The 27,068-nt window shown below is 43.7% G+C and overlaps 1 protein-coding gene across 9 annotated transcripts; it reads right to left on the bottom strand.

Moving 5' to 3' along the window:
• Positions 1-1,134: 1,134 nt before the first annotated feature.
• On the bottom strand, positions 1,135-27,068 carry Olah (oleoyl-ACP hydrolase). 9 transcript variants are annotated; one of them, XM_087591456.1, is made up of 9 exons: positions 26,995-27,068; positions 25,888-26,050; positions 24,780-25,020; positions 20,911-21,041; positions 8,302-8,440; positions 5,957-6,056; positions 5,354-5,523; positions 2,056-2,138; positions 1,135-1,703 (listed from the first exon to the last, which is right to left on the bottom strand). In XM_087591456.1, the coding sequence occupies exons 3-9, from the start codon at positions 24,809-24,811 to the stop codon at positions 1,567-1,569; spliced, it is 792 nt and encodes a 263-aa protein (XP_087447582.1). In that variant the 5' UTR covers positions 24,812-25,020; positions 25,888-26,050; positions 26,995-27,068; the 3' UTR covers positions 1,135-1,566.

The following is a 27,068-nucleotide window of genomic DNA, read 5'->3' as shown; positions in this document are numbered from 1 at the left end:
ACAAGCTCTTTACTGACTGAGCTATCTCCACAGACCCAGCGCTTGTTTTCTTGACTTTATCTATTGGGCCAATCAGTAGAGTTTGTTCAGAATTAACAGCAGCCAGACTCTTTCCCAGAGCTTCAGAAAAGGGAGTTGGAAGGGTCACGAGTTAAGGCAGCCTGGGCTACATGGTGAGACCCTATCTCAAATATACAGAAAACCCTAAAACTGAAGGGAAAGGTGCAGAGATCGGATAAACAGAAGAACAGTTGGTTCCTTTGCCACACCATGTAGCCTCAGGCTCCTACATACATGGGCATTATGGCTCCAACTACTTCTTGACTTACTAGTTGATACGGGCAAGCGACCTAACCAGGCTGTGGCGTGGCTGCTCATGGAAGGGCTGTGAATTCCAGCCAATCACTGAGGTCTTCCTATCACAGTGAACAGTAACTGCTAAGGGCTGTGCTTTGATAAACTAGCAATTACTCCTTCTGACGGAATAGGTTTAATGTATATTTCTTTTTATTTTCTTTTTTTGGTTCTTTTTTTTTTTTTTTCGGAGCTGGGGACCGAACCCAGGGCCTTGCGCTTCCTAGGCAAGCGCTCTACCACTGAGCTAAATCCCCAACCCTCTTTTTATTTTCTTAAGATGTATTCATTTATTATATATAAGTACACTGTAGCTGTCTTCAGATACACCAGCAGAGGGCATTGGATCTCTTTACAGATGGTTGTGAGCCACCATGTGGTTGCTGGGAATTGAACTCAGGACCTCTGGAAGAGCAGCTGGTGCTCTTAACTGCTGAGCCATCTCTCCAGTCCCTTAATGTATATTTCTAAGGATTAAACTTGGAGCCACGGGGCTGGGGATTTAGCTCAGTGGTAGAGCGCTTACCTAGGAAGCGCAAGGCCCTGGGTTCGGTCCCCAGCTCCGAAAAAAAAGAACCAAAAAAAAAAAAAAAAAAAAAACTTGGAGCCACAGTCTAGTGTTGGAGAAGTAATGATTTCCCTCTGCCAATCACTCCTGCCACTAAAATTGTACAAGAGGCTGCAGGTAGAACTCTAGAGACGCTTTGCTGATAAAACTTTGTCTAAACGGCAATCAAACTCGATTCTAATGAAAAAAAAAACAAAGGATTCTACTAGAGGTTTTCTTCCTTTAGCAATATTTTTTATTTATTCTTTGAAAATGTAAACAGCAGGTTTTGATCAGACCCTCACTTGTCTTTCCAAGCCCCGTGACAGATGTCCCCCAACATGTATGCCTCCCAACTTCCCACTGAGTCTGATTAGAGCTGCCTGCATGTGCCACAAGGGTGTAGTGTCATTTACTGGAGCATGGGTACCTACTGAGGGCAACATCCCCCCAAAGAAAACCACCCCCCTCTCCCCTCTGTTAGCTCCCAATAGTGCCTGTGCGCCTCTTCAGCCGTGTCCTTTCCCCAGAGAGATAAATGCTCCACGAAGAAATTCATTAATATGCACCTTTCCAACCTCTAAGAACTAAAAGCTGGACCCAGAGGAGCAGCTTTTGAACCGTCTGCATATCCACAGCCCCAAAGAAAGCTCATCTAAAAGTAGTCAAGTGAGTGACGAGAGTTCCAAGCACTTGGCTATGTAGTTCTTGATAAAGTTCTCGTTGTCGGGCTTCATCAGATAAAAGTGGTCGCCTGGCAGCATGTGGACATCAAACTTCCCACTGGTTAGGTCTTGCCAGCCTGAGAAGTACACAGAATTTTATTCAGCAATTAACAGGACCGGCCCAAAGACAACAGAAAACCTGGTAATAGCACCTGGTGAAGGAGGTCGCTAAAAGCTGACTCTCCGTGATCGCTTTACATCCAGGGTCTCGGGTTCTGTGTGTTCTGTATTTTTAATCACTTGGAGACCTATCAGTATTCAGTGGATGTGACCTGGATCCTCATTTTACAGGGGACCAGCATCTCTCTGTTCCTTTCCAGTAAAACTTGGGCTGATTTCCCATCCGTTTCCGGGACTACTATAGCATTTGCTCAGAACGGTCCAACGCATTTTTCAATAAAATACCCCAAATTATAAAAGCAGTTTCACCTTCTATGTCCTTTATTGTATCTTCAGATCCAAGGAAGCCCGTTATGTCCAGAGAGAGAAGAGCTTTGGAGGGCTTGTCAAAGCTGTGAACATGAAAAAGTTTGTTTGGAATTTTCATCTCTTTTTTTTTCTTTTTTCTTTTTTTTGGGGGGGCTGGGGACCGAACCCAGGGCCTTGTGCTTCCTAGGCAAGCGCTCTACCACTGAGCCAAATCCCCAACCCCGGAATTTTCATCTCTTAACATCCCAGTGTCCTTTCCTTTTCCTGACTTCACCGAAAACGAAAACAGGGCGTCTCCTTGCTTCTGACCCTTCCTTCCACTAGTCCCAAAAAGAAAGACACACACAGGGGCCACCTCTCTCCATTAGACAGACCGACCTGAGGTTCATGCAGTCCACTCTGTTTTCCCAGTCATGAGCGAAGTGCTAGAGTTGAATGGAATTTTTAGAAATAGAGGAATGAGGGCTGGAGAGATGGCTCGGCTGTTACAGGAGAAGCTCACAACCAAAAACATGAAAAATAGAGGAACTCGTTTGATAGCCTTCACACAGTAGGCTTGACACAGACTTTCTCCCTGGAGAAGGAACCAGGGAACTTGGAAATGGTCATTAGAAGTGATCTCAGCAAGGAAATCCTACAAAGGAAAGACGGGAGGTCTGAGAGGTGTGAGATACACATGTAAACAATAGCAAAGAGGTTAACAAGTGTGGAATCCAGTGGCAGACAGAGCGCTAGAGCGACACAGGGGTTCAGTAAGGACACTGAGAGCTGGGAGGGACCCTCAGGCACTTTGTAAATATGGTGCACATGCATACGTGTAAGCAAAACCCTCATGCACACAAAGTAAAACGCTCAGATAGGAAACTGGTTAGGCTTAGGCATGACGTCATTTAATCATCCCAACCTCAGGAGGTGTTACTAATATTTTACCACAGAAGACTATTAAATACACATGCTCAGAGTCATGGCTCCTAAAAGCTCAGGCAGAATGAATGCCTTGATCTTTTTTTTTTTTTTTTTTTTTTTTTTGGTTCTTTTTTTTCGGAGCTGGGGACCGAACCCAGGGCCTTGCGCTTCCTAGGCAAGCGCTCTACCACTGAGCTAAATCCCCAACCCCGAATGCCTTGATCTTAAAAGATGGACTCTAGAGAGACATGCTTATCCACGGAGCACGTCTTGATTATGGCAAATTTTTGCGCACACCATCTCATTGAACTTACATAGCGATATTCTTTGTGACTGGGCATAGCAACACAGGAGCAGAATCCCAGGAACCAGGATGCCGAGGCAGAGGATAGCAAGTTCGAGACCCGTCTAGCCTACCAAGCAAACTCGCTGGGAACCTGGCCTTCATAATGGTATCCTATTTCAAAAATCCAAGGGCTAGAGAGTATCTCAGGGGCAGAATGCTGGCTTAGGCTGAACAAAGCCTTGGGTTCCTACCACCAAATCGACAAAGCTTTCAAGGTGACAATTATAACTGTGTGTGTGATGTTTTGATAACTATGTAGATTATAGAGACTAAGAGAAGCTACATAGCATCTCCCTCCTTGTCCCTTTGAGGGCGTGAACATTTAAAAGCTGCTATTCTGTTAACCACACTCACCATGGTGTCCAGTGGATCTCCAAGCTGGATTCTCTGCTCTGCCTGGCACCTCCCCGTTCCTCCCCCGTGCCCTGTCAAATACTAAACTCCATTCTGCTCTCTGTGTCTTTGTGTTGATGTTTATAGATTCCACAAACGTGGGTTAGTACTTCACATTTATTGTTATCAGATACACAATTTGTAAATATTTTCTCCAAATCTATAGGCCTCTTTGTTGATTATTTTCTTTGTGGTGCTCCAGGGTCATATTTTTTAAGAAAAGTCATCACCTAAAATAGCATCATAAAATTTTTTCCTATATGTTTTCTTTCAGAAGTTTTATTATATCAGATATCTTGTTTCTATAGTGGCCTTTTAATTTATTTTGATTTTTGCACATATATAAATACACACACATATATTATTGTATAATGTATGTGTGAAGTAAAATTCCAATTTCCTTCTTTTATAATGGATATCCACTTTTCTAAAGCTGTTTATTAATTAAAGATACTATGTCTCTGGGCCAACAAGATGCCTCAGGGTCAAAGATGCTTGCCAACGGTCGATTCCTCTGTCTCCTGTGTGAGATACGTGTTGACCCGGGATCCCGCTAAGACCCGGGATCTCCTTAATAAAGCTACCTCTTGCTGTTACATCAAAAAAAAAAAAAAAGATGCTTGCCAACAAGCCTCACACAGAGAAAGACAGAAACACACTCACACTCAGAAAGAGAGAGACACACACTCGTACACACACACACTCATAGACACACACACACTCAGAGAGACACACAAATACAAATTCACAGAGACAAACACACACTCAGAGAGACACACAGACATGCACTCACAGAGACAGTCAGATAGACAGACACACACACACACACATACTCATAATGACAGACACATATGCATGCTCACACACACACATACTCAGAGAGACACACAGACACACACTCACACACATGCACACTCAGAGAGACACACAGACATGCACAGTCAGAGACAGACAGACACACACACTCACACACACATACTCAGAGAGACACACATACATGCACACTCACAGAGACACACACACTCTCACACACACATATTTAGAGAAACATACATACACATACATTCACAGAGACAGACATACAAACACACACACTTGGAGAGACACACAGACATGCACACTCACAAAGACAGACACACATTCACACTCACACACATACTCAGAGAGGCACACAGACACACTCACTCACAGAGACAGACACATACACCCACAGAGACACACATTCACACTCACACACATACTCAGAGAGCCACACAGACACACACACTCACAGAGACAGACAGACATGCACACTCACAGAGACAGACACACACACAGAGACAGACGCATACACACACAGACATGCACACTCACAGAGACAGACATGCACACTCACAGAGACAGACACACACACACAGAGACACACACACTCACAGAGACAGACAGACACACTCACAGAAACAGACATGCACACACATACTCAAAGAGACACATAGACATGCACTTATACACACAGACACACTCACAGAGACATACAGACATACATGTACACTCACACACACATACTCAGAGACACACACACACTCAGAGAGACACTCAGACATACATACTCATGCATACACACTCAGAGAGACGCACACACAGTGTGTGTGCCGATGCATCGCTGTTACTTACATGAATTTTTTCACAACGCCAGCATCTGCCTTCAGCAAAGGAATGAACATCCTCAGAACATCCTGGTCTTCTATGAGATGCTTGGGCGTGCCTCCGAAATCCAGAAGGTGATGTCTGACTTGTTCTTCTGTCAATTCGTTAAGATCAGGAACTTGAGGCCGGGATGTTGACTTGAAACACCAACAAACACAGGCTGAATGATCATGAAACTCAAGAGCCCCAAACCTCAAGCCTATCTTCTTACATCAAGGAGGACAAAGAAAGTGTCATGGTAACATAGTGACACCCAAACGGCACTCCTGATTTAAAATGCTAGGCCAGTCTCAGCCTACATAGAGGAAGTGCAGAAGCCACATGCTGGGGACAGAAAGCAGGAAGGGGCAGCATTACCTCAGAGGGACAGAGACCATAAGACAATAGTCAAGGAAAGGGCGGAGGCTCCTTATCAAGGGAGATAGAGAGAAACCCCCTCAGGGGGTATCATTAGTTCACAGGATCCACACCCTCCTGCCAGGCCAAACAAAAGGAGAGCCAAGCCCAATCAATGGTACTCCACTTCCCTCTTCTTCATCCCTGAGGCATCCCAGGAAAACCGGAACTTACGTGAGGGGCGGATGCACCGGATACAAAAATATGCAGCGGCTCCATTTTGTATTTCTCCTTTAGGAGCAGAGCAGTAATAAGAGCAATGTAGGATCCAAAACTAAACCAGGGGAGAGACAGACATGGTAGACAGCGTTGGGAAACACTCACGGTAACCCAGTATCACGAACGCAGCGCTAACTGTGGGGTGGGCAGAAGCTAAACAGGGTGATAACTGGTTTGCAAAAAGCATATTACTGACGATGCACGTTGATGTAAGAAGTGTTTCGGATCGAAGAGATGGCTTAGTCGGTGAAGCACTTGCCTGGCCTTTGTGAGGAGTGGAGTTCGAATCCCCAGAACCAATGTAAAAAGCCGAGTTCAGCTGCCCAGGCCTGAAATCTCAACAGTGCAAAAATGAGAGACAGAGACAGGAGGATGCCTGAAGAATTGTGGTCCTGCTTGGCCTCGGTGGTGAAGTTTTAGGCCATTGAGAGATTCCCATCTGGAACAAAAGGTAGACGGCAAGCAAGGACCAACACTCATATACATCATGCGCACAGAGAGTGGGGGAGGGAGTGGGAGAGAGAGGGGGAGGGGGAGAGGGACGGAGAGGGGGAGAACGAGAATATTTGGCTACAGCAGTGGACGCTGACTAACAAAAGGAACGGCTTGAAGTGAACTTATTTTTCTGTTGGCATAATGTCATTGTACACTGTGTAAAGACGATCCCTTTATTGTTCAAATGCCAGCTTCTCTGCGTCCATATCTGACACGGTAACGCTTATTCTAAGAATCTCCTGTCTCAATGTTGTGTAAACATTGTCTCGTTTATTCTGATTGTCAGTAAAAGAAGATCAGCCAATGACTGGGCAGGGCAGGGAATGGGGCTGAATTTCCAATTTCAGCAAGGGGAGTGGATAGAGAGAGAGAAGAAGAGAGGGTTCGCCATGTGGAGAGGGTCGCAGAGCCAACATGAGAACACACCTGGGGCAGAGAGAGCCAGATCAATACTGGAATGCAAGTACCCCAGGGATTTTGCTAGATTGCTAGATTAGGTCAGAGGATTAGAATGGATCAATAACTGCTCAGCCACTGTGCCGTAAAGCTTATCAAATAAATCTAATACTCCCAGTCTCATTTTTTTGGGAGCTAGTTGCCATAAAGAAGAAAAAAAAAAACGCTACTTATAAAATTGCTCTGACATATTTCCTTTTCTCCGTTAAAGATGCATGTCACTTTGTTCTTTGCGGTCTATATCAACAGTTCTCAGCGTACGTTCCAGGAACACTTAGGGATTTCCAAAACCCGATCTTTGCTGGATAGTATGTCTACTAGACACGAGCTAGAGTCGCCGGAGGGGAGGGAACCTCAATTAAGAAAACGCCTCCATAAGGTAGGCCTGTAGAGCACTTTCTTAACTGTGATTGACGGTATGGACCCACCCACTGTGGGCGGAGCCATCCCTAGACTGTTGGTCCTGGTTCTATAAGAGAGCAGGCTGAGCAAGCCATGGGGAGCAAGCCAGGAAGCAGCATGGCCTCTGCATCAGCTCCCGCCTCTAGGTTCCTGTCCTGTTTGAGTTTCTATCCTGGTTTCCTTCAAGGATGGACTAGGATGTGGAAGTGTGAGCCAAATAAATCCTTTTCTCCCCAAGTTGCTTTAGCAACAGCAACCCGAAGACGCCATCTGATGGCCTATGAGGTCAAAGTATTTTTAGAATAATAGTAATGTGTTAGTATTATTCTATTGGAGATAAGTATCCAATGCCACACACACACACACACACACACACACACACACACACACACACATGTATGCTCAGAGGAGTGCAGCTGCCTAAGAAGGCCAGAGGCATCAGATCTCTAGGAGTGGAGTTATAGGCAGATGTGAACAGGTGGTTGGTGGGGATCGAACTCCAGTCCTAAGCAAGAGCAGTGCACACTATTAATCTCTGAACCATCTCTCCAGCCCTGTGATCACTGGTCATTTAATCTCCATAGATAAGAACTACTCCCTCCAGTCAATTTAGAGGCCCAAGAAATTTGTCCAAGACCATGGCCATGTAGTTCTAAGTGGCCTGAAATTAGGTCTTGGGACCTGCATATTACATATTATTTGGGAAATACATATTATTTCCATAGATTTTAATTTAATTAGAAAAATAAATAGGGTCTTCCTTTGAGGTGTAGGTCCTAAGGAATTGGAGAACGGTAACAGTTGCAATTGGAGATAAGTATCCAATGCTCCCCTTAAATAGAAAAGGCTGTGTCTCACAAAACACAAAGCCCACCTGTGGTAGGAACATTCTAGGGCTTTAGCATCGGAGCGCCTATCCCAGGTCTCACACATGCTGTTTGCAATACCTGTGGCCAAAAAACGCAAAAGCTTTATCCTGAATGATGGGCAACAGGGCGGTCACGATTTCATCAGCTATCTGGTAGATGTCATTTGCGAAAGGTTCTCCAAGTCGGGTTTCTCTTCCAGCCAGTCTTACAGCATGCACTGGGGGTTAAGAGACAGGTTATTTACACAGAGACCGAGAAGACGGTTAACAGGCAAACTCAGGCGAAGGGAAGTAAAAGCCTTTCACTTTACACAATGCGACCGATTTCAAAGAAGCAAATCACAACGCTCAAACTCGAGAGGTGGAGCTTGGTTGCCAACTGGATTGGATCCGGGGTCCAGCAAGAGACACGATTCTGAAAGATCTATGAGAGCATTTCCTGCTACGTTCCTGTTTGACGTCCTGCTCTGACTTTCCAACAGCGGTCTGTGATCGGGAAGTGTAAGCCAAACAGACCTTTTCCTCCTGGGGTTGCTTTTGGTCACGGTGTTTTATCACAGAAACAGAAAGCAAACTAAACAGGCTCCAACTCAAATAAACAAAAGCACTAACAATAATGTCTTTAAGATCCATTCATACATGAATCATGAGGCTTTCTTTCTTTTTTTTTTTTTTTTTAGTGAACGGACAATTTGAGGTCTGCAGTAAGTACTGGGGGGAGCCCCAAGTAAAGGATTTAGAATTCTTGAGGGAACAGAGGCGAGTTGGGAAGACACTTCCTAGAAGACACCTTATAAGGGGGACAATGCTGGGAGAAAGAAATGGCTGGAGCAAAATAATAGAAGCAAAGTATCAAAGTATTAAGAAGACTATAGAACCAGCAACCTATAGAAACAAAGTGCCTATGTCTTCCCTAAACTGCACTCCGCTGTATCAACACAAGAGGGCACCTGTGAACTAAGAAATTGAACTAGCAACTCGTGCCCAGGATGCAGAAATGGTAGATTAGACATCTCTGGCCAGTGAACATACTCAAAACAGATCTCTTGGAGGGAGCTGTGTGGGGGGCGGGGGAGCAATTCCCCGATTTAACTCCAATAAGAAATGAAAGAGTAATCACGGTAATTTGGAAATTTAAAGTTCTGACTAGAAACAAAGATTGCTGGCGGAAAAAATGAATACAAACACAAAAGTTATTTCAAAATTAAAATAAAGACTCAACCTTTCCCTGTGATAGATAGGGGCAAAGTATGTGTGGGTCTAGAAAAAAGGATGGAAATGACTAGGAAAAGAAAAACAAAGAAAGAAAACAAGATTGCAAAGGGATCTGGAGAGACAGTACAGCGGGTAAGAGCACCGGCTGACTCAATTCCCAGTACCTATGCAACGGCACAGAACCATCAGTAACTCCAGTCCAACAACCTCTTCAGACCTCCATGACTCCGGAAAGGTGTCCTCTGTCCTCTACCTAAGCTCTGGAGCAGGGGCACCCCTCCCCCCTCAAACAGTATTAAAAATTAAAACAAGCAAAATGAGCCTTCTTCAATAACCGTACCTCATCTAAAAATCACATTTCTGGTGATTGAGAAAACTGACTCACGATAATTAAGTTAAATCATTAGACTCTAGGGGCTAAGAATATAGTCAAGTTAGCAACGCGCTTGATATGCCGTGACAGGAAGGCAGGAAGCGAGGGTCCGTGGGACTTGCTGTCTTGTCTGTCAGCCTAGAATTATCAGTGGGTTCCAGGGACCCTGAGAAAAGAGGCAGACAGTTTCTGAGGAATAACCCAGAAGTCGACTTCTGGCCTAAACACACACACACACACACACACACACGGGGGGGGGGGGGGGAGCGCGCACATTTGAGAATTTAAAGATAGAAAAATGTAAAAGTTCAAATAAATCCATCATTTATAAGAGAGAGCTAGTGGGGTGGCGTTTGGCTTGCTGACAGATTTGAAGGGAGACAGCAGCCAAAGCAAGCCTTTCTAGGAGCTCAAGAGGGTACAGACAGACAGCAGTAACCTATGTAACAGCTTTACGTTGCAGAGACTGGACTGGTCTAAGCATGTGCTAAAAGAGGGGCCCCTGTTCTTTTCTAAGCCTTATTTATTTGGGGGGGGGAGGTTATGATTTTGAGAATAGTCTTTTAGAAGGTGGCGTACCACAAAACCAAGGACTGTGTTGTAATAGGAGAGTTTCAGCGGACACCAAATGATTCACAAAACATTGGGAAAGCTCTATCAAAATATAAATGGAGGGTGTGGTGGCAAATTTTGGTTGTCAACTTGACACGCCTAGAAAGAGGAAATCTTATCTGAATAATTACTTTCATCAGACTGCCCTGTGGTCATTTCAGGGAAACAAGTTCTTGACTGCTAATTAGTGTAGAACAGTTCAGCCCACTGTGGGCGGTACCATTCCTAGGCGGATGAGCGTGTGGTGTAGAAGCAGCATGGGTCTTGGAACAGGCCAGTGAGCAGCTTTGCTCCATATGTTTCTGTTTCAAGTACCTGTCTTGGCTTCCCTCAGTGAACAACTATATAGACTCCTATATGCTAAAACGAACCCCTTTCTCCCCAAGTTGTGTTTGGTCACTGTGTTTATCACAGCAACAAGAAGCAAACTGGAATAGATGGAAACAAGAAAAGAATCGCGGGTTGTATTTAATATCTGACAAGGTACCATTTGGAGACAGAAGACAAATTCTATTGAAATGCACTCTTAGTGGTTCTCAAGGCTGAGTGCTGCATAGCAATTGCCTCTAAACTGAAATTTTCCATCCTGGATAGGAACATCCTGGGGCTTGTTAAGTCTAAGGAAGCCAATGGAACTTTAAAGAGGTCAGCAATTCACAAGTCTCAGAAAGTTCCTTATACTTACAAGGCCCTTCCCAAAGATTATATAAACACTTTGTATTGCTGGAGAGAAGAGACTTTTGAACTAGAAGAGTTGCTTGTAAGCCACACAGGGAGCTCTAGAGATGCAGCTCTCATGAGGCACGGTCTATGCTGGGATGAGCATCTGGGAATGTGCCGACTTTGAGTCATTCTGGCAAGGAGCCTCTGACTCCTGCTCTTGTAAATACTGCCCCCCCCCCACCCCAAACTCACTAGCACATTAAGTGAGAGGAGTTCTGTAGTGGTCTGACAAATCTTGAACAAGTAGACATTTATTTACCTCTCTCTAGGTAAAGTTACAAGCTGCCAAGATTCTCAGTGAATAAACAGCTCCAGTTACAAATGTCTATTCACTACATTCCCCTTTGTAATGTGGAAAGACAGTGAGTGCAAGATGTAAAAAAGAGACGAGCAGACTATTAAGAGAGACTTCACACGTCAAATGGAGAAAAACACATACTTGACAGTGTAGATCGTATAGCTAAATGGTCAAATTTGCACTTGATATAGAGAATACACATCTTGATATAGAGAATCACATATCATGTTTAGCCGTTCCAGAATATCAGTGAACACTGATAACGGTTAAAGGGAAGGTCGCAGTCAATTCCACACATCTGAGGCAGAATCACCAGTCTCTGAGAACAGAGCTATCGATCTGGGAATCACCAGTGTGATTACAGCATGTTTCTAAAGCCCCTCTGGCCAGATACAAAAAATAACAAACACGTTGTTGCTCACTTCCAAACAAGTTGTTCAATGTTGGATGAAAAAAGAAAGACTAAATAGAACAGAGTTTTAAAAAACAAGAATGGGAAAACGTTGGGTAATGCTGTGGGTCGGGGGTAGGGGACGACTGGGCATGTGCACATGAGTGCAGGTCTGTGTGGAGGCCAGGAGAGGGCGCTGTATCTCATGGAATCAAACTCAGGTTGACTACAGAGGGCTCTTAGCCACTTAGCTGTCTTTCCAGCTCTGTTTGGGTGTCTTTGTTTGTTTGTTTGTTTGTTTATTCATTGCCACTTAAAGTTGTTCTAATGAAGATCAGTGTATTTTGGAGAATACAGCTGTGGTTTAAGAGAACTGACTTTCAAACTCATCCTATGTGGCTGCTATAAACTGGAGAATAATGGAACTGGTGGTGATCCTGGGAAAGAAACCTGGGCCGAACATCTCCTGCTTGCAGCTGAGACAGTGAAGATTGAGGGCCAGCATGCCATTTTCCAAGACGTTCTAGCTTGTTGGAACCAGTTTTATGATTGGGGATGAGCTAGAATTTACAACAGTAAAGAATTTATCTGCCGTTCATTTTATGACCTATTAATTTGTAAAACTTAAGCCAAGAAAAAAAGGTCAGATTATGAAGATAACACACCTTAAAGGAGAGGGAGAGAGAGAGAGAGAGAGAGAGAGAGAGAGAGAGAGAGAGAGAGAGAGAACAGAAGAGAGAAGATAGAAGAGACACTAGCTGCATTAGAAAGCTACATTAAGGATCTATAAATGAATTTGTTTTGTGTTTTCTCAGAAGTATGGTGGAACTCCTGTGATCACAAAACACAAGAATCTGAGACAGGACACAAATTGGAAGCCAATCTGGCCTAGGAAGACTATCTTGCTAATAACTATTTATGCCTGATCATGGCATTTAATTAACAGTAATGTTTGGACATTGGTTCTTTTTTTTTTTTTTTACAGAGCTTAGATGGTCACAGTAGTGTATGCCTATGACCCAAAAGCTTGGGAGACTGAAGGAGGAAGATCTTGAGTTTGAGGCTGGCCTAGGCTACATAGCAAAACCCCTTTTTAAAAAAATGTTAAAATAAAGGGTTAAAATTTAACTCCTTATCTTTAGTGTCTTTTTCTCTGAAGAGCATGGAAAGATGAAGGAAAATAATTTTTCAGACCCTGCTTGCTGAGTGTCCAAGTTTATACTACCTGTGAACATCCTTATCAATCCAAGTATGCTTACTCTAAGGCAATAAGCAGGTCCTTCTTCCTAAAAATCCCATAGTCTTCATCTATTAAAAGAACATCAGAAGAGGCAAAACATGAGACATTTGACAGAACATTCAACTGGAACTGTTCAAAACTGTCTAGGGCCTGGGGAAATGGAAGCAAAATAATCCTAAGTTCAAAACCAGCCCGATCTATTGAGATCTGTTAAGACCTTGTTTTTGTTGGACGTAGACTAAAGATAGCGGCTAAGGAGATGTGAGAGCTAAGTAATGAGGTATTCTAGAACATCGGGAGGGATGTATTTGTTGCTCTTCTGATTCTGTGCTAAAATGTCATGAGGAAAAGTGACTTATGAAAGAGGGCGTTTACCTTGGCTTACAGTTCCTGAGAAGTACGAATCCACCGTGGTGAGGAAGCATAGCAGAAAGCTGAGATCACATTGTTAACTGTGAGCAAGAAGCAGGGACAGCAAAGTGGAAGGAAGCCCAGGCTTTAAACTCTCAAAACCCGCATCCAGTGGCACACTTCGCTCAGCAAGGCCACGCCTCCTAATCCTCCCCAAACAGTGCCACCAAGTGTTCAAATGCCTGAGCTGATGGGGGACATTTCTCATTTAAAACACCACAGGGGAAAACCAATGATATCTGAACTGACCTGACCATGGCATTTAGTTAACAGTAATGTTTGATTGTTAGCTCGCTAGTTGTAATAGAGGAACAGTATACAGTATTCAGAAATGGGGGAACTGGGTTGGAGAGATAAGAGAACACCCTGTACTACTTCTGCGGGGTTTCTGTAATCTAAAAGTATTTATCGGAGCAGGAGAGATGACTTAACAGTTAAAAGCACTTAGGACCCAGGTTTGGTTCCTAGCACCCATGCTGTGGCTCTGGCCCCTGACAATCTGTAACTCTGGTTTCAGAGATCTGATGCCCTCTTTCAGGTTCCACAAGAACTGTACACACATGGTGTACACACATACATGCAGGCATGCACTCATGCACATTAAAAAAATACAAGATTCTTTGTAAAGGTACATTTGAAATAAAAATTGGAAACCTTAGTCAATATTTAAGAAGTCTAAATATGTCAAAATGTAATATCTGAAATGCCAGATAGTTTATCATATGACTTCTTGTGACTGCCTTCTGCTTGTGGCTTAAGGACTCTCTAACAAGTCCATGCTGATTTCTGAACTGACAAGACTAGCTTACCTCCCGCCGTCTGGGTAAATATGTTGCAGCTATTCCACTCGAGGATATTTACCCAACGAGTTCCAAGTAACCCATCAAAGAACACATGCATCAATGTGGTTTTTGGCCCCTATCACAATAGATGGGGATTCTAGGAACAGATAATGAAACAACGTGGTCTTTTCACATGGTGGAAACGCTTTCAGCCATAAAGAAGGAAGTCAGATCTTTGTGGGGAAATGAATATAACCAGAGATAACCACATTAAATGAATTAAGCCAGTCTTTGTTTTATATGGATGCATAAAATCATATATTCATGTACGTCTAGAAAGCAGAAACAAAGTTGTCTCCTGGGGCAAAGGGAACTGATGGGGGCAGAAAAAGAGGGTAGAGGATATAAAAGAGAATGTGTGTGACATACAAAATAAATTTGTATGAAAATTTAAAAACAAATTATATAGAAAGAAAAAAGTACGTAGTAAATCAACATGTATTTAAAAAAAAAGAAGAAGAAGCAAAGGTTGAATTTTGAAGGTGCACGCAGAGATCAGTTTGCAAGCTTCGGGGAACAGCCGAGGACAAGAGGACTTACCAAGAATGAAGAGAAGTCTGTGAGGAAGGAACTCAGTTTTTCCAATTCCCTCCTGTATTAGAGCTGTGTTGGTGATTTAGTACAGTGCAGAATTGTGTGTGTGTGTGTGCACGTGCGTGCATTCGTGCATTTGTGTGTGCGTGTCTGCATGCAGGCCAGAGCATTTCTGATGTTATCCTCAGTAGTGTGATTTACCACCTCTGAGACAGGTTCTCATTGACCTGGAGCTGAGCAATCAGCCTAGACGTGCTGTGAACCTCAGGGGTCCCCACAGTTCTTGTGCCTCAGCGCTGGGATCAGCAGTGTGCTCTATCATAGCTGGTATTTTTATGTATGTTTTGGGAATAATAGTCAGGTCCTTCTGCTTGCAAGATAAGCACTCCAGGTCAGCAGTCTGCCTAACTCCCGAGTCCTACTTTTAAGTAGAACAAACAGCCAGAAGTGTTGGCACTGTCACAGAACAAAAGTATGAGATTGCAATAGAGGACTATAAAAGTCATAGACTGAAAGTTCAAGATTGCAGCAAGAATTTATGGCTCGCTCTCAAGACATACAGCTGTCTCTTAAGAGAGTTGACTATACCACACATGTCAAGATCTTAGGAATATAGAGATAATAGCCAGGTGTACTGACTGGTTTTGTGTGTCACCTTGACACAAGCTGGAATTATCACAGAGAAAGGAGCCTCCCTTGAGGAAATGCCTCCATGAGATCCAGCTGTAAGGCATTTTCTCAATTAGTGGTCAAGGAGAAGAACCCAGCTCATTGTGGGTAGTGCTGTCCCTGGGCTGTTGGTCTGGGGTTCTATAAGAAAGCAAGCTGAGCGAGGTAAGGGTAGCAAGCCAGTGAGTAACATCCCTCCATGACCTCTGCATCAGCTCCTGCTTCTTGACCTGCTTGAGTTCCAGTCCTGACTTCCTTTGGTGATGAACAGCAATGTGGAAGTGTGAGCTGAATAAACTCTTTCCTCCCAACTTGCTTCCTGGTCACGGTGTTTGTGAGGAATAGAAACCTTGACTAAGACACCAGGTATGGTAGAGGCAGGTGGATCTCAATGAGTTTGAGGTCATCCTTGTCTACAGAGTGAGTTCCAGGCCAGCCTGGCGAGGCCCTGCTCAAAAACAATAACAAAAAGAACAAAATATAGATAAGCTAGGCACAGTGACTCACGTCTGCAATTCCCAGCACTCAGGGGGATGAAAAAGAGGGCCACACGTTAGAAGCCATCCAAAGTAACATAGGACTCCTGTCTGTCTGTCTGTCACCTGTCTACACATCTATCTCTTTTTAAAAGACATACAGAGAGGGAAAGTGGCGGATTCTAAATATTCAGAAAGAATCTGACCGAAAAACATAAAGTGCATAGCTACAGGGAGGGGCGGGCAGCATGGATAGCTTAGGTGTACAATAAAAACACTGCAGACTAAATGACACCCAGAAACATCAGACAACGTGGTAGGAGGGAAGAGACTCCTCCCCCGTGGGCTGCCAGCAAACAAGAAAAGGAGAGCTTCGAGGGTGCACAGCCCTCTTTGCTGATGCCCGCTGGGGAGGTGACCTGTGCATCAAGGAGAAGCTACAAAGGCTCTCTGAGCTTCCAGCATGCTCACCCGCTGACACTGTAATGAGGAACATTGTAAGAAGGTTTTTCCCAAGACGTGACTGTGTGTGCCTTTATTCCCAGCACCTGAGAGGCAGGGGCAAGCAGACCTCTGACTTTGAGGACGGCCTGGACTTGAGTGAGTTCTAGGACAGCCCAGGCTGTGCAGAGAAACCCTATCTCAAATTAGAATAAATAAATAAATAAATAAATAAATAAATAAATAAATAAATAAATAAAGGAAGGAAAAGAAAGAAAGTCTTCCTGGAAAATTCTTCAGTAAGAGCCTCTGAGTTCCAAAAGTCAAAGAATCAGGAAACTGAATGTGGCTTAGACACTGAGTGGTTGGTCCTGTTCTACTTTGGGAAAGTGTGGGCCAAGCTGGGAGGACGTGGGGTGTGCTTAGAGTTGGGAACTTCGACCCCACTCCAGGAAGAGGACCAAGCCTATCCGAGCAGCAACAGAGCAAAGGCTGGATCTAAGAACAGGGTGGCGGGGCATCGGAGCCCGTGCCCTGCTTTATCTGCAGAAACTGGTTCGACTTGACTGCTTCCAACTCTCAGAGCCCCAGAGATTCCTGGTTGCAACACCCATCCCGGGCATTTTCCAGTCCCAAGATCCTAATGGGAAAACGCTGATGTTGTCAGCTAGAACCTGAGTGATGGGTCCTCCATGTTGGCTAAAGATGAGAGCCTGAAGCAGCTCTTACACTCACCTCACAGCTCTTGGAATAAAGATGGAGGGAAGTCAGGCCAGCTGTCCTCCTCAGCGCCCCTCGGCAGGTAACACGGGGTGGAGTCCAGCCTGTGACAGTGCTCTGGGTCTAACTTGTACTAAGCAAGTGTCAAAGAGACGTGGAGGTGAGGGCATAGCATCCACATCCTGTTTTCTCCCCAAGCCAAAGAATAGCATTGAACTTTCTTGCTCTGTGTTGGGTTTTTTGGCGGTTTTTTTTTTTGTTTGTTTGTTTGTCTTTTCCCTTCACAGTCATAACTTACACTCTCAGTTTGTAATTCTTTTTGTTTCTTTCCCCCAGCTCCATTTCTTTTTCTAATTTAACTATTAATGTCTTAAACTTTTCTCTTTTTTTTACTATTTTTTAAACTCCCTGTTCATCTGATGAATAGCCCTGCCCCTTCTCCCTGTTTTCTCCCTTGGGTTGTAGCTGATGACTTCAGTTATTTTTCTATCACCTTTAGATGTCTGGTTTGCTTTTTAATTGTCATTAGGGAACCGACATTCACCTGCTCTGAAGGGCAGGGAGGACTGAGACCTAAAATTGAAGGTGGCACCAGACAAGACCCATTTCCATGGGGGAAGAGAGTAACTGTGGAAGGCAATCTGACTCTTAAGAAGGCTCAAAACCCCACAGCAGTTAAATCAAGCTACATTAAAATAGCAGACAAAGGCTTCGAAGTCTACCTCCAGAAAAGGACCAATGGTCTCAAAGAGGATGCACGTAAATGGATGGATGGAGCACGGAAGACAGCTCAAAAGAGTGCTGAACTGGAAGAGAGATTCAGCATGAAAGGACACCCTCACTGGAAAGCGTCACCAAGGAGCAAAATCAAGTGGCAAGGGGACGTTAGTGGTTGCAGAGTGAGGAATCATCTCATTTGAAAAGCATAAAAGGTAACTAGTCAGGGTCAGAACGTTTAAGAACTCCCGCACACGAACAGGAGACCTCACCCAAGAAACCGTGGCGTAGAAGACTGAGCCGAAAAGTATGAACTAAGGGCGTGAAAACCTATTCAGTAAAATTACAGCAGACATTTTATCTCAATTCTAGGGAAAGACTTGGGCATCCATATATAGGAGGAATTTAAACCCCCAAATTGGCATGACTGGAAAAGAACCCCTTTGTGTCGTCTTATAATTTAAGAGCTAAGAGTTGGGGCTAGAGAGACAGGCTCTGTGGTTAACAATGCTTTCTGCTCCTTCAGAGGACTCTGCCAGCACCCACGTTAGGGTGCTCATGATCTTCTGTAACCTCAGTTCCAGAGGACCCAATGCCTTCTTTGGGCCTCCTTGGGGTCTATACTCACATGCACAAAACCATATGCAGACGTACACATATACATATCATTAATTTTTAATGTAAATTTAAAATTTTAAGACTACAGAACAAAAAAAGAGGCAAGTACATCAGAATTATATTGGATCTGTCGGGTAAAAGGCATGGGATAGTATAGATCACGCCTTGAGAGTAAACGCCAACCAAAACTTAATATCATATTATCCAGCAAAATCTTTCTTTAAAATCAACAGAAAGACAAAGGCCTTTAAAGCGCAAACTAAAGTAGCCTGCGGCTACTAAGCCGAGGTTGTAGGTGGTACTTAGAAGTGTTCTCCATCGGGTTGGGGATTTAGATCAGCGGTAGAGCGCTTGCCTAGCAAGCGCAAGGCTTGGGTTCGGTCCCCAGCTCCGAAAAAAGGAAAAAAAAAAAAAAAAAAAAGAAGAAGTGTTCTCCATACAGAGGAGGAGGAAGAAAGTCAGTACCAGGAATGTTCAGTAAAACAAACAGACCGAATGCAATGGATGAAGCAAGGTGGTGGGGAAATGCTCTCCTCAGATTTCCCAAGTGCTCGCTCACGGTGATTGAGTGTCTCTGGTATAAGGGGAGCCTACACCTCCGGGTCAGCTGATGGGAACAGTCTGAGGCTAGACCTCACTTCTGATCTTGAGCACATCGACTCAGGACTCCAGACAAAATGAATCATGACCATGATCCAAGACAGGAAGTTTCAAAACGAGAGGAAATCTTGTAGAAAACATTTCAAGACCTAGGCTTAAGCAATGTAACGATCTTTTGTTTTTTTGTTTTTAAATAGTGCTTCTCTCCCACCCCCCTTTGAGACATGACCTCTAGTCTCTCTATTATGTAGCCCTGCCTGTCCTGGAACTCCGAGATTTCACCTGCCTCTGCCTCCAAGTGCTGGGATTAAAGGCTTGCACCACTACTGCCCAGTTTCAAAACATAACTTTCTTAATGCGTCTCTGACAGGAAGTTTGACAAATGGGATTACATTAAAACGAAGTGCTTCTAAAGTTCAAAGGAAACAGGGATGAAGAGGTGACCGACAGAATGGAGAAAATCCTCGCCGGCAGCTCGTCAGACAGAAAAAAAAAAATGGATGTAGAAAACACAGACAATACCCAAAGACCAAATAATACAACCAAAGCTAAGGAAGTGGACAGGCACTTTGTGAAAGTGTAAACAGCTAAGAGAAATGCTCAGAGGTTTTAGCTTCTGGGGAAATAAAAAGCAAAATGCATGAAAATTCCACGTCATCCCGCTCAGAATGATTACTTTGCAAAGCACAAAACCTAATCGGCGCTGATGAGGATACAGGGGAACACGTTGGGCTGCTCAGATACCGTTGGTAAGGATGTGAATTAATCCATTACTGTGGAACTCAGTATGGAAGCCCCTCAAGAAGTTAAAAGCAAAACTACTCCTCCAACTGATCCACTTCTGGGTGAGTTCCCCAAGGGATCAGTCAGTTCTCTACAAAAGCACACACACACCTATGTTTATTGAAGCCACAGTAGGTGAATTAGGGAATCAGTTCAGATGCCGCCTATCAACAAGTGGTATATAATACAGAGTAGGGTGTTCTTTCACAAAGAAAGTGAAAATTTGTCATTAGAAAGTACTTTTGTGCCTGCGTGGGTGGAGACCAGAGGTCAGAGGACAGCCTGTAGGACTCAGTTTTCTCCTTCCACCATGGGAGTCTTAGGGATTGAACTCAGGTCGTCGGACTTGGCTGCAAGTGCCCTGACCTGCCAAACTATCTCTCTGACCAGAATGTTGTCATTTATAGGAAAAATGGATGGAGCCGGAGACCCTTATGTTAAGTGAAACAAGTATCCTATGTCTTCTCTAATATGTAGGATTTAGGCGGAGAAAACACCCACAGAAGTTAAGGGAACGATTGACTGTGAAAAGAGAAAGGCTGAAATACTAAGAAAGCATGAGAAGAGGGACAGGATACGATCAAAGACTCTTGTTTGCCTGGAAGGAACCACTGCAGTGCCTTTGTAATTAAATATAGACTGGTTTTAAAAAGAAAGCGACGTTATCGCTTAGGAAAGAAAATATAACTGGGAAGTCACTGAGGAGATGGGTTTGTCTCATGATGCTGCGAGATAAAGCCCACTGACAGGAACGCTGAGAAGCCAAGTCAAGGGTTGCGAACGGAAGCGGAAGTGAGTGGAGAGGCTGCTCAAGACGCTGAGTCAGCAACCGGTGGTGCGCTATCCCATGACATCAAACGTGACGGGGGAAGAAAAGGGGTAAAAATTACATTGAAAAAACAATGGCTGAAGAGCACTTCTAATTTAATAAGGGTTAGAAACCCTTACTACAAACTCAGGAAACATAATGAACTTGGGTTTCTCTATGCGGCTTCTTTATTCGCTTAGGACGAAAGTTCACCTACCTTCCAGAGAGTCGTTAATCTTTTGGCCCCACTTGGCAAAATGGATGGAGCCGCCTCCTGCCCAAGGGAAGCAGATCAGCTTGAAAACTGCATCAGGATTTTGATACAAACAGTTCAAAACCTTTTCATTCCTAGAAAGAAAATTCAAATATATTCAGCATTCCGTAATGACACTTCTGAAATCAACTACGAATTTTCCGCAGCATGAAATTTTTACTCGTTTAAGTGTTCGATAAACAATACCTTTGAATCTGTGCGTAATGTCACTAGAAATTTTATACCAAGATCCAGCATCAAATGAACTGATCTTAGAAAGAAAAAAAAAACAACTACTATAAACAGCCATCTTGTGTATATATATTTGCCTTCTCCGCAATGTAAATGTCTCTTGGAAAGTTTCCAGATTGATCTTTAAATTTCTTACAAAGATATCTAAGCCTTCCAAATGAGAAGCCATCAGCATACAATAATGATTTTAATTCTGTTTTGCCTTTTTAAAAAGTATCAGTTTTATAGTCTGGATCCTGTTGGAAGTGAGGAACCTTTAAGGTGTGGGACCATCGTTGGCCTGATCTCTCTCTCTCTCTCTCTCTCTCTCTCTCTCTCTCTCTCTCTCTGTGTGTGTGTGTGTGTGTGTGTGTGTGTGTGTGTGTGTGTGTGTGTGAAGAACTGTCAGATATTGAACTTTGGACCTTAGACATGCTAGGCAAATTCTCCACCTTCGAGCTATATATTCCCAAGCAAAAACAACAACAACAACAACAACAACAACCAAAACCATTTATTGACCAATATCTGAGCATTTCAAATAACTGTTAGATCAAAGATAAATTAAAAAAAAAAAGAACTTAGTTTGCATCCATTTGACTTGGAGCTGTATCCACAGTCTCAAACCCAGTCTGCAGCAAATTCGCAGATGAGCTGAGCCCTGAACAAGAATTTCCTGGACACATGGCACCTTGAAAGATCCCAGGGGTGAGAAACCTCCTGTTAGCCCTCAACTCAGTTAAAAGCTACAGAACAAGCTAAGAGTGGCTTTTCTGGTTCTCACTGTTTGGGGCTAATTCTAGAAGAATTAGCTAAATCTAGCATTTCTTTAAAAGTGTTATCTTTAAGCCCTGGCTGTCCTGGAACCCATTATGTAGACTAGGCTAGTGCTGGGATTAAAGGCATGCGCCTCCACACCCGGCTTAACTTCGTTTTACCTTTTTAAAGTCAAGATTCCGTCTGTCAATGTAACTATCTATATTCTAACGGACAAAAAAATGTGTTAGGACGAGCAGCATAGCTATGAGCCTGCAGTGCCTAAAGCAGAGGTCATTTGGGAGCGTCGGGGGTGGGAGGGTCCTTGAAATGAGTACAACTTTACTCATATAAAATTAGGAGCCAAACTTTGGACTCTCTAGTTTTTTCAAAGTAAACCATGACTTCTCAGTGAGTGGTGAGGGCAGGGCCTGCCATTGATTGGTTTAAATATGTGTCAATCTCCAGAATCCACCACTGTGGTGAGGCATTAACACTGATGGTGAACCCATGGGCAAGCTCTCACGAGAAGGCAGCGCTGGCCGCAGGTCCTCATGTTGCGGAGTCTAGAGCACAGAGGCACTATACCCCTGGCATTCCACCTGTGCCCTAAACATCCACCCTTGTCTTTCCCTCTAAAGAGGAAACCAAAGACCCACAACCAAACACACCTTCTCTTTTCCTTCCCTCCATGTTTTTATGCAAATCATCTATAACTTTGGGGTTGAGGGAGACCAGACAAACTGTTTAATCCGTTTGTAGTGTGGTGATAAAGGCTGCAGAGGAAAAGTAAAGTCTCCAATTTAAATCCCGGCTCCACCTCTTACCGTGGGACACTAGGGAGGCTGTTCACATTCTCAGTGGCCTTGATGCAAACGGAGGTCAACACCTGGGTCTTCCTCACTAGCAAAAACACTAAACACCCTAGCCATGGTTTTAGGCACTCCTATGTCTGCTACGATTTTCTTGACAGTTGACAAAAGTGAGACCCAGAGACATCGTCACCAAACCAGTTAGTCATAAATCAGAATCGGGGTGCAAATTCAGATCGTTATTAAAACTGTTTGTCCATTGACCCTTTCCTCATAGTCTCAGCGTCCATGTCACTAAGAGGCAGGATGTAGAGGACAATGTGTCATGCTTTGGATTAGAGCGGGCTGGGGCAAGAATGGTGCTCTCTTCCAAACTGTGTGAGTATTTTAGACAAGCCAGAGATATAAGATTTAACTTTAAAGTACCACCAAGGGGCTAGCAAGGTGTCTCCGCGCATAAAGGGCATGCCATCAAGGTTAAGGGTGTGGATCGCACGGTGACCACTGCTGCTTGACCAAGTTCCAGCACACAACATTGGGGAATCACAATTCTCCAGCCCGTTTTACTGTCATCTTTGATGAGTCTCACTATGTTATGAGAGGTTCCTTGTGCGTTACCTAACCCCCTGGGAAATTTGGTATAGGCTCTGGTGGCGGATGTGAATGTGTACAATGACAGACCCTTGAAACAAAATAATTCTTGGGGAAAAAAAAATCTCCTCCACCATGGAATCATATAACATAATAATTCTGCCTACCCCTACATAAAACCCTGAGGCTACCCCTATACAAGAGCCCCCACTTTGTGCCCCCAATTATACCAAGAATAGAGAAGTTAAAGAGTTACAGTTCCAGGAATTCTTAGGTATTTCACACCCAGTCCCAGAGATCAAAACACCCAGTTGGGAGAAACAATGGGCTCGGACCCAGAGTCTCAGGCCTGGGCAGCTGAGGGCAAGAGTTGAGTTAATAAGTACAAATAGTGTTTGATTCCCTGGGTACATGACTTACGAGATGAATGGCAAGATCTGGTACGCCCCGCAAAGGAGCAGATTCTGGTAAGAAGTTAGTCATATACAGGAGCATATACTGAAGGAATTAAGATTGTCTGGTCTACTGGAAGAAGAGTAAAGATATCAGGACTTTCCCTCTGAGGAGTATTTGAGAAGAACAGGTCCATATTGTAAGACCGAGGCACATAGGAAGGAAGTTAGGAAATGTCTCAGTGCTTATGCTTCACGGTACAAACACTGCGTCATGCCCCTCACGGGGCAAAATTATTCTTATGGTTTGAGTCTCGGGAATCAATTTGGGACTCAATATCTGGCACCTCCTGACCACAAAGGGTCCCCATGAAGGCTGAGAGAGTGCAGGAGAGCGCCTAGTAGGGTTGCTGACCTTAGAGAGCAACAACAACTTAGATGTTTGCTGACCTTAATTGCTCTTGCTTCAAATTACTGTGATAAAGTTGATTACCTCTTTCATTATGGATATTGAAAACTAGGGCCAAAGTAGGTTAAAAACAGTCTTTGAAAAGATCATACACATCTTGGAATCATTCAGTTTCCCAATTTACCTGTGGCTAGGCTATTATGCAAACATAGAATATAAAAGGTATAACCTTTTTTCAATAAACATCCTGATTTGCCCTCAGATCCTGTCAGTCTCCTTCCTTCTCCAAGCTCACACCTTCTCTTTGGGTTCTGTACTCTACGGGAGCTGGAGTCTGGTACCTCACAGCTTGCATTTGATCCCCAGGACCCATGTGATCCAAGGAGAAAACCACAGGTTATCCTGGGACTCCACACGTTCGCAGTGACACACGCAGTCATTAATCAATCAGCTGATTAAATGCAATTTCTAGAACTCTGTGCCAGTAGCATTTTACATACAAGTAATTGGTGACACCTTTCACCAGAGGCAGTGGACAGCAAATTTAATTTCAGGGATGAGCGAGCCCCCTTAAATATAACAAGGCAATCCAACAAATTAGGGGTTGAGAGATGGAGAGTGAGAAGAGTTCTCACAGCCTACCTGGGACTCTTAGCATTGACTGCTGTCTCCATTCTGTGAGTTGATTAGGGGTTGTTGCTCCTTCAACCTTCTGTGTCCACGCTGAATTCAATTCCCCTCTGGGCACAAAAATCTCCAGTAAGCCTTCAGTATACCAAGGGACCAGCTTTCTTTTTAACCTGTTGACTATGGCTGTCACTCAGAATCCTGCTTTTAAAGGGCAGTGAAGAAAAAGAGATAGGGAAGAAGAGAAGGAAATGGACTGGGGAGGGGGAGAAAAAGCGAAAACAGGTTAGACAACATACAACATACCGTGTCTGGGGGTAGTGGCCTCGGATTATAGATGGCTGTCATTGTGCACATAAGCAGGACTTCAGATAATGTCCCTAAAGACAGAAATGCAGCCTTTCCAGCACCTAGCCCTCAGCTAAGTAACACCCAGGTCAAGAGACAGAAAACACTTGATACCGACTGTAAAATTAGAGCAGAGATATGCGTTTTGAAAACAGATGCCTTAGCTTTCTGGGTATTTAAAAGTTTGGCTCTTTTAAATATTAATGGAGAGTTAGGAAATTTTCAAAACGGAGCTGGGAAGAATTTATTACTAGAACAGGTGATTAGCAGCCACTCTTGCTAAAAAAAAAAAAAAAAAAAAAAAGCAAGCAAGAAAGAAACAAAAACAAACCCAAAAAAAAAATTACCACCACACAAAAAATGTCTAGCTGTCTCTGGAAGACCCAGAAGAGAGACAATGATCAAACAGACAGTGCTCCGACCAGAACTACTCCTTAAGTCTCTCCCCTGCCTCAGTTCGTCCTTGTTTAAACCCAAAACTCTTATAGGCACCCTATAGATGGAGATGGGGTCACCGGACCCCTTTAGTCCACAGGAACAGAATCTCCCTCCTCTTCCTTTCACCATCATTCCTCCCATTAACTGTCACAATCATACAGCCTAACCTGTCTGGGCAGCTGAAACCTGGGGTTTTATCCTTACGACTCCACTAGCGATAGTGTTACCAAGTTTCTAATCTTGTCAGCTTCTAAGATACAATAAAGAAAATAAAAATGGCTATTGTCTATAAATGTGTAAATGATCCATAACTTATAAGGATTTTAAACCCACTTACCACCTAGAAATCCCCTGAATCCCTGGCCGTCATGTTAAGACCAAGGTTTAACTCACAAACCTCGATGGCAAAATCTCAGAAGCGTTCTGGAGACCAGAAGATCAGCTTTCAGCTATGCTCCTTCCAGAGGAGAGATCGAACCACAGTGAGAGGCACAGCAAGCCTGCTCAAATAAGAGAGGGTGGAGAATCAGCCTTTTATCTGTACAGACAGTGGCTCGGAGCCATCCTGTGCCCTCAGATGATTCACCTTGATAATTTTCTAGGTGGCCGCTGACTCTGTGAGCAAGTTTTTGCTTCTTAGATAACGATACAAAATGCCACTGAGAGTGGGGGTACCTGCCTGCGATCCCAGCACATTGGACGCTGAAGCAGGAGGATTGGAAGTTTGAAGTTAGCCAGAGCTAGAAAGAAAGACTAGCTCAAAATAAAAGCTAAAACTCAAAGTAACAACGTAAACAGCAGAAAAATATGTCTACTTCTTCCAAGGAAGATGGGCAAGCGGAGGCGGAATACAGATAAATATTTTAACAACAGAAGGTTGTTCATTATAAAGTCTCAATAAATTAGGCTGCATTTCTCCATCTCTTTTTTTAATTTTTCTTTTTTACTTGGCAGAGCCTGTGGTCAGCTATGTTTGGGGAGATCAAGTATTACTCATAGGTCAAATGTATTACTCAACAAATATTTTCTGAACGTCTAGTACATACGCATCACGTCTCAAGAGTGCCAGACTCCAGAGGTAAAACAGTAAGGAGTCTTCTGAAGGGAAACCACAGGGCATGGTTTGTTTCCTGGTGCAGTAGAGGAGCAAATAAGTTATATTCAGGAAGCACGGCTCAGATTTTTATCAGAACCGATACATGACACCGGCTAAAAGTAAAAACGTGTCCAGCAGAATTCTAAGAATAGACAATACGGAAACTTACACACGGCTGTGTAGCAATGAAACCCAAGAAAGACAAAATAAAAAAGCAATAATAATAATAATGAGAGATAAAGTGCCAGAGGAGCCAGTAGGTGCAAATGGGGACACAGGGCGTAGTCAAGGAAGTTAGACTGTTGGCAGATGTAGACAAGCCACAGAAATAAAAATAGCAGAACTTACTTTCAAGCAAAGGAAAGAAGCACTCAGGGTGTGTGTGTGTGTGTGTGTGTGTGTGTGTGTGTGTGTGTGTGTGT

Source organism: Rattus norvegicus, chromosome 17 (genome assembly GCF_021556685.1).
Source record: "Rattus norvegicus strain SHRSP/BbbUtx chromosome 17, alternate assembly SHRSP_T2T, whole genome shotgun sequence".
Taxonomy (NCBI): Eukaryota; Metazoa; Chordata; class Mammalia; order Rodentia; family Muridae; genus Rattus; species Rattus norvegicus.
Note: the sequence above shows the minus strand (reverse complement) of the source record. Positions and strands in the feature narration are given on the sequence as shown.

Coding starts and splice junctions, on each gene's coding strand:
- Olah (XM_087591456.1), bottom strand. CDS start 24,811: ATGGAGACAGCAGTCAATGCTAAGAGTCCCAG. Junction 6,057..8,301: donor TTTGCGTTTTTTGGCCACAG/GTATTGCAAACA, acceptor CCCCTGGTTTAG/TTTTGGATCCTACATTGCTC. Junction 2,139..5,353: donor GGCGTTGTGAAAAAATTCAT/GTAAGTAACAGC, acceptor TCATGTTCACAG/CTTTGACAAGCCCTCCAAAG.